General features: G+C 40.6%; 1 protein-coding gene across 1 annotated transcript in view; it reads right to left on the reverse strand.

Moving 5' to 3' along the window:
- Positions 1 to 11766, reverse strand: part of CDC5L (cell division cycle 5-like) — a 61141-nt gene that overhangs the window by 37995 nt on the left and 11380 nt on the right. The window contains exon 5 of the mRNA XM_006882132.1: positions 11288 to 11387. Coding sequence (XP_006882194.1) covers positions 11288 to 11387 — 100 coding nt within the window. The remainder of the gene's footprint in view (positions 1 to 11287; positions 11388 to 11766) is intronic.

The raw sequence follows: 11766 nt of genomic DNA on the forward strand, positions 1-11766 counted from the left end.
TCATCGAGTCAGAACTGACTCCTAGCTGACCTCCCATGGTCAACTAAGAGAGGCTGTAAACAGCACAGGAGACTACCCCTCTTTCTCCTGTAGAGCTCTTGATGGATTCAATCTCCAGAGGCAATCAGACACCTTTATAGACTACCCTATAGACTACCAAACAGAGGGGATGATGAGATAATTCATTAAGTACATTAATCAATGGTAATTAATTTTACAAAACATTTATGAATGATTGAATAAAAAAACAGTGTTTTTAAACTTTCACTAAAATAAAGACAATAAAAGGTGTCTTTAAGTTTTTCACATCTTTTAAGCTAGTGATTTTATTCTTCAATCATTAACTTAGGAAATAACAAGAATGAGCAAGGAGAGGCAGCACTTCTCGCAAGATGTGGTGCTTCTCAAGAGGCTGGTCTGCTGCAAGACTCCAAGGCCTTTGTGGCACGGCAGGCCTGGGAACATATTCCAGTCACTGCTTTCCCAGTGTCTGCTAAAGGCTATGGCCCAACCCAGGCACACTCAAACCCTGGCCAATGACAGAATAACTTCCTGCCAGGTTGAGGGATTCTAGTTTCACCACCCAGCTGCTGCCCTCACCGTACGCAGGGAGCACCAATATCACAGGTACTTGGGGAGAAACACTGCTGTCTAGCTATACCACATGGGATCCCTTTTACGTTCAGGCAGAAGGGTCCAGGACAGTTTTAACCAGGCTGAGACGCTATTTCTGAAAGGGAACAACAGGCTTCCTAGTTTCCCATTCAGGTACTTTGGGGGGAACACTACTGTAGGTTGGGCCTGAGGCCAAGAAGAAAGCACAAATATACAAGTCCTTCACAAAACACTGCCATACTCAATCACTACTGTATTTATAATAAACTAACATCTACTAAGACTCACAATAATGTCAAGAAGCAGTCTGCCTCAATCATCATGAAAAAATAAAATAACACTTCTCCTAAAAAGTAGACACAATAAATACCCTAGACAGAGAGAACCAGAAGAAATACGTTGATGTGGAGTTATTTGAATAGCTATAGAAAATAATGCAAATGATGGAAGAAACAACGGAAGCCATTAAGAGAGCAAATACTCCAGAAACAATAATCCAGAAGAAATATGAAATATGAGAAGCAACTTAAACAGCTCTGGAAGAAAATGCAAAAGAACTGATAGTATAGATAAAGAGGTACAAGAACCTGAAAAAAATCATTACAAGAAAGAGATGGTACAGCCAACACAGTATTGGAAATAACAGAAAAGCATGAAAATGCCTGTAATATTAAGACCAAAATGGAAGAAGTGTCCAACATGCTGTTAGGACAAAAACAGTAGAACTGAAGAGATGGAACAGAGAATCACTGAGCTGAAAGAATCTCACTGGAAACGTACTAGAAGAAAAATCAGAGATGAGACGTGAAGAAAACATTAAAATCATGCAGGATGGCATCAAAAGGAACAATATATGTATGATTGGAATTCCAGAACATGGGAGTGACAGGGAAATCACTGAGGAAATTGCAGAAGTACTAGACAAATAAAACTACCCAGGTATTTTGAAGAACAGGGAAATCCACATTCAAGAAGGACAGCCAGGAGTGCAGGAACCTTGCTTTTGCGGCGGTGCAATGACCACAATCCGAGCTTTCACCTGCGATGACCTGTTCTGCTTCAGCAACATAAAGGGTGGCTTTTTTGTTGATCTCTTCGTAAGAGTACCTAACCAAGTTGCAGTCAACATTTACAAGCAACTGGGCTACAGTGTCTACAGAACAGTCATAGAGTACTACACAGCCAGTAATGGGGAACCCAATGAGGACGCTTATGAGGACGCGTATGATATGCAGAAAGCACTTTCCAGGGACACAGAGAAGAAATCCCTCATACCACTACCTCATCCTGTGAGGCCAGAGGGCACTGAATAACTGTGGGCAGTAATTCTCACGCAGATGTTCCAGAGTTTATAAAGGACAACTAGTAGAGCTCCATTAGAAGGAAGTTAGTCATTTAGGTCTTACAAACATCAAGAAAATAACAGGCCTTAACATTTAAAACCAATCTTACTGTTTCTAGTTAGCAATATCGTACCTAAAAAGCAGTTCAGAGGAGCCTTGGAACAAGGGTTAAAAGCTGAACTGCTAACTCAAAGGATGGCAGTTCTAAATCCACCATTGATTCTATGGGGGAAAGACCCAGGGATCAGCTCCTGTAAAGGTTATGGCTCAGGAAACCCCAGGAGGCAGTCTGCTCTGTCAGAGGATTTCAGGGAAATGGCATCAACTCAGTGACACAAAACACAGTTGTTCACAGTAGTAAAATTCATTCCAGAAAAGAACCAGGTTAGGAGATACTCCGTCATGGTTAGGAATACTTGCCAAATGCCAGGGGGATTTGTGTAATCTCCTTCTAAATTCTATGTCCAACAACCACTGCTCCTCATGTATTCTTTTTTTTTAAAATTGCTAAGTGAAACTTAAAAAAGCATATATGATAGGTATGAATTTAATTAATTTGTATAATAAAATACACTGCAAATTTAAAAAACAAAAAAGGAAGCACAGCACACACCAAACAGACTAGACCCAAAAAAGAAAAACATCAAGACATATCAAATTTTCCAAATTAAAAGATAACAACAGAATTCTAAAAGCACAAGAGAAACAAAGAGTCGTCTACAAAGTGGAAACAATTAGATTAAGTTCTGATTTCTCAGCAGAAATTATGTCACCTAGACAATATAATGGCATATACACCAAGTTGAAAGAAAACAAATGCCAGCCACAGGTCCTTTACCCAGCAAAGCTCTCCATCAAATATGAAGGAGAAATTAGATCCTTTGCCAAAAAGAAGGAACTTAAGGAATTTGTGAAAACAAGACCAAAACTACAAGAAATTTTAAATGAAGTCCTTCACATGGAGGCACCAAAGCAGAATGGGTGGACCACAGTAGCCAGAAACAACAGAAAAAGAAACACAGCAAAATGGCAAAAGTAAAACCTGGCCTGACAACGATCACACTTAATCTGTATGGATTAAAAGTATCAATTAAGAGAGAGAGAGGAGCAAAATGGATAAAAAAACAAAACCTATCAATATATTGCATACAGGAGACACATAAAAAAAATGGAGATTCAAAATCAAAGGATAGGAAAAAATACACTAAGCAATGGCAACCACAAAAAAGCAGGAGTGGCAATACTAATCTCTGATAAAATAGACTTCAGAATGAAAACTACCATAAAAGATGGGGAAGTGCATTACATAGTGATTAAAGGTACAAAAGATCAAGAAAACATAACCTTGGTCAACATCTATATACCAAATGATATACCTGCAAAATAGATAAAACAAGGGTTAACAGAACTGACAAAATAAGCAGCACCACAATAGTGGTAGGAGATTTCAACACACTAGATGGTATACCAATTCACATATTTTAGCTACCAGATGCTGCCCTGGATGTTCTCACCAAGTTGTACCAAGAAATCTGGAGAACAACCACTCGGCCAACTGACTGGAAGAGATCTATATCTGTTCCCATTCCAAAGAAGGGTAACCCAACAGAGTGTGGAAACTATAGAACATTATCATGGGTTTCATAGGCAAGCAAGATTCTACTGAAGATTATCCAAAAATGACTGGAAGAGCCTATCAGCAGAGAACTGCCAGAAGTCCAGGCTGGGTTTAGAAGGGATCGTGATACTAGGGATATTGTAGCTAATGGTAGAGGGATCTTAGCTGAAAGCAGGGAGTACCAGAGGAATGCCTATCTGTGTTTCATTGACTATGCAAAGGCATTTGACTATAACAAACTATGGCTGACTCTGAGAAGAATGGGAATACCAGAACACTTGATCGTGCTAATGAGAAACCTATACTTGGACCAAGAGGCAGTCATCAGAACAGAGCAAGGAAACACTGCATGGTTCAAAACTGGGAAGGGCGTACGCCAGGGATGTGTCCTGTCTCCATACCTTTTCAACCTGTATGCAGAAAAGACTATCCGGGAGGCTCTATGAGGAAAAATGCGGCATCAGGATTGGTGAAAGATCTATCAACAATCTGGCAGCATCAGGATGGATGGTGAAGAGATTGAGACTGTTCACAGCTTTAGTCTGCTTGGCTCCACACTCAACACTCTTGGCACCAGCAGCCAGGAAATTAAAAGACATATTGCAATGAGAAAGTCTGCTGGTAGGGACCTCTCCAAAGTTCTGAAGAGCAATGGTGTCTCTCTGGAGACTAAGGTGTGTCTGATACAGGCCATGGTTTTTGCAATCATTTATGGTTATGCATCAGAGAGTTGGACAATGACTAAGGAGGATAGAAGGAGAACTGATGCCTTTGAGCTGTAGTGGTGCTGAGAGAAGGGTATTGATGGTACCATGGACTGCTAAGAAAACAAACAGATTCATTCTGGAGAGGGTTAAACCAGGCTGTTCCTTGGAGGCAAGGATTCTGAGTCTTCGTCTGACATACTTTGGACATGTAAGGAGAGACCGGTCCTTGGAGAAAGACATCATGGTTGGGAGGGTGGAAGGCAGGCGCAGGAGGGGAAGGCCTTCTATGAGGTGGATTGATTCAGTGACTGTGGTAATTGGGATGGGTGTGTCAGAGGCAGTGCGATTGGCACAGGACAGAGCAGAGTTTAGGGCTGTTGTACACAGGGTCGCTATGAGTCGCAAGCAACTCAATGGCACATAACAACAACTACTACTACCACCAAAGGATGGATCAACCCAAAAGAAACTCAACAAAGATGCAGAAGATCTAAACTATACAGCCAACTCAACCTGGTGGCTAAATCCAGGGTACTGCACCCAAATAAAAATCAATTTCTTCTTAGGTGCACATGGTACATTCTCTAGAACCGATCACATATTAGGACACAAAGCAAACCTCAAAAAAGTAAAAAATACTGCAATAATACAAAATATCTTCTCAGACAACAATTTCATAAGGCTAGAAATTAACCAAACGAGGGTAAAGCTTACAAAACCACACATGTGGAAACTGAATAAATCTCTGCTAGAACACGACAGGGTTATAAATAAAATTGAAAAGTTCCTTGAAAGTAATGAAAATGAAAGTACAACACACCAAAACCTCTGGGATGCAGTTGTCAGGGGGCAGTTTATAGCAATAGGCACACACATAAAAAAGAAAGAAGAAAAATCTAACTCAATACCTTCATCAAACAGAAGAATAACAATCTATTCCTACAGCCTCTAGAAGAAAAGAAATTATAAGGGTAAGAGCTGAAATCAGTGAGACAGACAACAGAAAAACAACTGAAACCATCAATAAGATTAGGAGCTGGTTTTTCAAAAGGGTCAATAAAATTGACAAACCACTAGCAAACTAAACAAAAGAAAAAAAGGAGAAGGCACAGATAATTTAATTACAAAATGACAGAGGTAACACAATATCAGAACCTGATAATATCAGAATACTATGAAAAAGTATACTCTGAACTAAGGAGGACCTCATGCACTTGCTGCAGAGGGTCAAGGACTGCAGCCTTCAGTATGGACTGAGGCTCAATGTCAAGAAGACAAAGATTTTCACCACTGGACCAAGTGGTAGCATCAGAATGGATGGCGAAGAGATTGAGATTGTTCACAGCTTCAGTTTGCTTGGCTCCACGGTCAACACTCTTGGCAAGCAGCCAGAAAATCGATGGGAAAGTCTGCATTAGGGACCTCTCTAAAGTACTCAAGAGCAATGGTGTCTCTCTGGAGACTAAGGTGTGCCTGATACAGGCCATGGTCTTTGCAATCACTTGTTATGCATCAGAGAGTCGGACAATGACTAGGGAGGATAGAAGGAGAATTGACGCCTTTGAGCTGTGGTGCTGGAGGAAAGTATTAAATGTACCATGGACTGCCAAGAAAACAAACAGATTCATCCTGGAGAGGGTTAAACCAGGCTACGCCTTGGAGGCAAGGATTCTGGGGTTTCGTCTGACATACTTTGGACATGTTGTAAGGAGAGACAGGTCTTTGGAGAGGGACATCATGCATGGGAGGGTGGAGGGACAGCGCAGGAGGGGAAGACCCTCTATGAGGTGGACCGATTCAGTGACTAGGGTAATCAGAATGAGTGTGTAAGAGGCAGTGCGACTGGCACAGGATAGGGCAGGGTTTAGGGCTGTTGTACATAGGGTCGCTATGAGTCGCAAATGACTCGACAGCACATAACAACAACAACAAATGAGAAATGAGGCACAAATGGAGACTTGTACTCCAATGTTCATAGCAGCATTATTCACCATCGCAAGAATAAGGAAATGACCCTAATGTCCAACCACAATTGAATGGGTTGAGAAATTATGGTACATTTACACAATGAAATACTATGCAGCATGCAGGAGCAATGATGTTGTAAATCAATCTAACCTGAGAAAGAGTGGAGAGAATTATGCTAAGTGAACTCAGTCTCACAAGGACAAATACTGTATAAGACCATTATACTGCAGAATGACTGAGGATCCATGGGAGCGGAAGGTGAAAGCAGAGTGGTGAGGACAGGCAGGGTGGGGGGAGCGTTAATCATAGGGTCGCACAATTCGATGGGTAGAAGGAGAGATGGATAAAGAAAATGGGCAAGATCAGGTGTGAAAAACAATGTATTCAAACTTTATAAATAAACCAGTATAAAAGAGAGTTTGGTTACAAGGCTGTTCATGGTGCACTGTAAAAATAGTTGCACATAATCTAAATATCCAACAAGAACTTAGCTAAGCAACCTAATGATGTAGTGCATTGGGCAGACCTGCGGCCAATGATCTCTTTAAAGCACTAAAGAGAAAGACGTCAGTTTAAAGACTAAGGTGTAAGCCATGGTATTTTCAATTCTTTGTATGTATGTCAAAGTTGGAAAATTAATAAGACAGACTGAAGAACTGCTGCCTTTGAACTGTAGTGTGACCAAAGAATACTGAATGGATTGTAAAAAAAAATCTGTCTTAGAAATAAACGCAGCCAGAGTGCCCCTGGTAAGCAAGGGTTGTGTGATTTCATCTCACAGATCTTACACATGTTATCAGGAATGGCCCGTCCCTTGAAAAGGACAATCTGCTTGGAAAAGAGAATCAGTGGAAACAAAGACCTTCAACAAGATGGGCTGACAGCACTCTGCACTTGGAAAGCCATCTTTCTAGTAAGGGCAAGATATCAACATTTCTTATAATGCCTCCAGCTTTCTGCTGCTGAGGCCATGGTTAAAAAAGTGTGGCCAGAAGCTGGAGTTCCCTTCTTCCACCTGCCTAAATTCCTTGGACAGAGGTTTAAACTTGGCAGGATACCACTGAAAATATTGGAGTCCCAATGAATCCTTGTCCTGGCTTGTGGGGCAGAGGTTCTACACCAGAAAAGGAAAGTGAAGGAGACTTGAGGCTACTGTGTGTCCCCTCCCTGATACCACAATGTGAGTCCCAAGAAGGAATATCACTCAGAAGAGAACTTCATGTTCTTCCTGCTCCCCTACACCAAAGTTGAGCAGTAAGGAAGGAGAGAAACACAAAGTTCAAAATCTTTCCCCAAACGGTTTTTATTTCATTTGCAACAGGATAAAGTTTAAGCCTACCAGGATTCTCAAACACAGCAGAAGTTGTGCTGAAGGTAATTACAAGAAAGCTGATAAATTCCTAGTGAGGCAGACCAACTTATATGCTACTAGTAAGCTAGTGTGCCAGAGAGAACAGGGAAAAGGGGAGCTAAGAGGAACCCTCCTGAGAGCAGAACAAATTTCACACACTAGCCTCTGGAACTATCTATTCTAAGGAGTTAAAATTTTATGAGATCAATTTGTGGAGTAATTTGTGTCCCAGGGCACTACTGAAAGCAATACAGCAATGAGCAGGCAATTAGTAATTAAGTATGGTCAAAGAGACCAAATTCTGTAAAAAACCAGTGTGCCTGTGGGCATTCCCAAAACTGTGCCCTGGGAGGACCAACACCTTCATATTGTGAGGAAGGTGGGAGATGAGGGAGAAGAGACTAGAAGGCACTGAAATAACACTGCCAGTCACTAAATAAATAACAATTAAAAGCTCTGAGTAGGAAGCACTCTCTAGAGTTCCAGAAAGTATAAAACGTTAAACATGCAAATAAATAAGGATGACAAACACTTGGGGTGGGAGGGGGTGTCAACAGAAACTTACTTAAAAGTAATCAAATGTGCAGTAAGTGAAAATTTCACTAGAGGGATTAACAGAAACAATTAGAAAATTTAAAGACAGATTACATTTATCCTGGAGAATAGAAAAATTAATAACAGTTATGAACAGACTCAGTAAAACATGGAGCATCATTAAGTAAACCAACATAAGCATACTGGGCATACTAGAAAAGAGGTGAGAAAAAGCAAGAAAAACACCTGAAAAAAAGTCTCAAAATTTCCCAAATCTGCTGCAAATCATTAATCCAACCTCCAGGAAGATCAATGAACTCCAAGCAATATAAATATAAAAAAGATCCCAAAAGACACACTATAATAAAAACGCTTGACTTCAGAGAAAAGAAGAAAATCTCAAAAGCAGCAAGAGAAAAATATCCCTCACTTACAAGGGAACCAAAGTCAAAAGGACAACTGACTTTTCATCAAAACAGTATTATCCAATTCTGTATAAATACTGGCATGTGTGAGGCTGTGTATAAATACATGCACCTAGATATGCATACACACTAAGTTTGGAAGAAAATATCTGAAGATGTTAATTTCATTTGTTAAGTAAGGGAGTTGTACATAGGGTTTTCAAAGTCCTGCTATTTCAGAAGTGGATGGCCAATCCTTCTTCCTAGCCTGTCTTAACAGACATCAGACAGACAGATTGTACACAGCTTTAGTTTGCTTGGCTCCACAGTCTACACTCTTGGCACCAGTAGCCAGGAAATTAAAAGGCGCATTGTCATGGGAAAGTCTGCTGTTAGGGACCTCTCCAAAGTACTGAAGAGCAATGGTGTCTCTCTGGAGACTAAAGTGCGTTTGATACAGGCCATGGTCTTCACAAACACTTGTTATGCATCAGAGAGTTGGACAATGACCAAAGAGGATAGAAGGAGAATTGATGCCTTTGAGCTGTGGTGCTGGAGAAGAGTATTGAGAATACCATGGACTGCTAGGAAAACAGATTTGTCCTGGAAAGGTTTAAACTGGGTGGCTCCAAGGAGGCAAGGATTCTGAGGCTCCGTCTAACATACTTTGGACATATTGTGAGGAGAGACCGGTCCTTGGAGAGGGACATCATGCTTGGGAGGGTGGAGGGACGGTGCAGGAGGGGAAGGCCCTCTATGAAGTGGATTGATTACATGACTGGGATTAAAAGGATGGGAGTGTCGGAGACAGTGCGATTGGCTCAAGACAGAACAGAGTTTAGGGCTGTTGTACACAGGGTCGCTATGAGTCGCAAGCGACTCGATGGCACATAACAACAAGGGAGGGTGGAAGACTTCAAACAACATTAGCAAACCTTTGTAACATAATGCTAACTGAATACAAAGAGCATATATAGTATAGTATCAACCATACCCCAAAAAGAAAATAGAAAAATTAAATGAAAGGAGTATTACCTTTATAATCAGTGAAAATGGTATAAAAGTTTAAAAAAAAAAACAAGATATCTATAATTTAACATCAAAAGTAAGTGGCTCAGTTTCACATCTGTATTTTGTGTAAGTGAATCTTGTGGTTAAGTGGTAAGAAATTGTGCTGTCAATGCAAAGGTACGTGGTTTAAATCCAGGAACTGCTCCACAAGTGAAAGATGTGCAATCTCCTGTGCAATTTACTGGCTCTGAAAACTCACTGGAGGGTCAGTTATGGATAAGCTCCAACTCAATGGTACATACCAACAACCCTACCATAAAATTTACATACAGCACAACCAATTGAGTGCATTAATTTAATGTATCTGTTACATCTTTAAGCTACAAGAAATTGTAGGATCTATTAAAATCTTTCAAATTTAGTCAAGACTATTTACACCAGTTACACTTGGGAAATATTTCATATATGCATCTGTCATATCCCTGGGTACAGTCTAAGTGATTAAAAGATTCTAAAAATATGGTTTCCAAATCACAGATAAAATGAAAAAGCAGATTTTCCAAGCTTACACTGTTAGGTGCCATCAAGCTGATTTCAATTCATGGCAACCCCATGTGACAATGTCCCACAGAATTCTCTGTAAATCTTTCTAGATGATCACCCTTATGGGAGGCAATCATCAGGCTTTTCAACCACTGAGTCACTTGACAGATTGTAAATAGCAACCTTCTGGTTAGAAGCCCACTGTAACAGTTACACCATAAGAGCTATCAACTCTTATCAGGTCAGTTCCAACTCATGGCAAACCCATCAAGACAAGAAGTGACCCATAAGGTTTCCAAGGCTTTAACTCTTCGTGGAAGCAAACTGCCACATCTTTCTCCCACAGAGTACCTGGTAGACCCGAACTCCCGGCTTTCTGGTTAAGAGTCAAGTACTTCAATTGCTTACACCAGCAGGGTTACTCACCCACCAGGGTTACTTTCCCCTAAACAGTGAACAGAATAGAAAGGTGGCTGCGACTGGATAGAACTTAAGTTTCTTTTACTGTCCCAGACCAGTTATACTCTCACCACAAGCACCTACTCTAGGATAGTGATAGACCAGTCATGCCAACAATCATCAAGCATGAAGGAATGTTCCATGCCAGGATCTAGTACTTTAAAGTCATCACTGGAAAACCATCCATGCAATGCTCATCCAGGTCGGGAAGTACTTCCCAAGCTGAGTAGTACAAAAGGCAGCTACACAAATCAGGGACGTTATTCCAGTGCCTGAACAGCAGCAGTCAATACACTGCTATAGAGTTGAGGCTTTCCTTTTACCTATGCATCTGGCCACCGGGACCATTACAGATGATGTCAATAATGGATCTAACTGAAAAGAAAAAAGAATGAGAATGTGGAGAAAACTTTGGACAAAGGGCAGTAACAATTTTTACTGACTTGTTAAAGGAAAATAAATTTCTGTGAAGGCTTAAAATTGAATCCAAGGCTCATTAACTCCCTCCACATTCAGCTTAGTTTCCCATTTCACAGCCAAAGCCTACTCAATATTAATCAGGAGAGTAGTCAATTGGCAGACATGTAGAAGCGACATAGCATCAAGTGTCCTCCAGCCACCAGACTCCCTAGATGGCTACAACGAAGGAACCTTTTCTATGCCTATAACACACAACATAGCTGGTATTACCCCTGCAATGTCTTACAAGATAAAAAACCACCAACCAATCATACCTTGCTTCTTCTAACTGTTTCTCTCTTGCTTTCCTCTTGGCCTTCTTCCCCTGAGTGTTAGCCAGGCGGGCTCTAGCTTCAGAAAGCATCTCAAGTTCATCTGCAAGAATACAGGCAAAATAAAATCAAGTTTTTCTCCAACAAAAGCAAAGTAAGAGAGACAATGAGCTAATTAACACAATTATCTTATTTTCCCTATACTGTTAATGAGTTCTAAAGGTGCATTATTCTTTAAAATCCTGATGCTTATAAGAAAGAACATATATGCATTCATTATATGGCAGGATAATGAAATAGCTTGACTTTGATAATCAGAGAAACCTAAGTTAAAAACAGACACCAACACACACACACAAACATACACACACACAAAAGCACCACCATTGGTTAAGAGTCAAGTACTTCAATTGCTTACACCAGCAGGGTTACTCACCCACCAGGGTTACTTTCCCCTAAACAGTGAACAGAATAGAAAGGTG

This window comes from Elephantulus edwardii, unplaced genomic scaffold, assembly GCF_000299155.1.
Source record: "Elephantulus edwardii isolate Elephantulus edwardi_28Jun2011 unplaced genomic scaffold, EleEdw1.0 scaffold00017, whole genome shotgun sequence".
In the NCBI taxonomy this organism is placed as follows: Eukaryota; Metazoa; Chordata; class Mammalia; order Macroscelidea; family Macroscelididae; genus Elephantulus; species Elephantulus edwardii.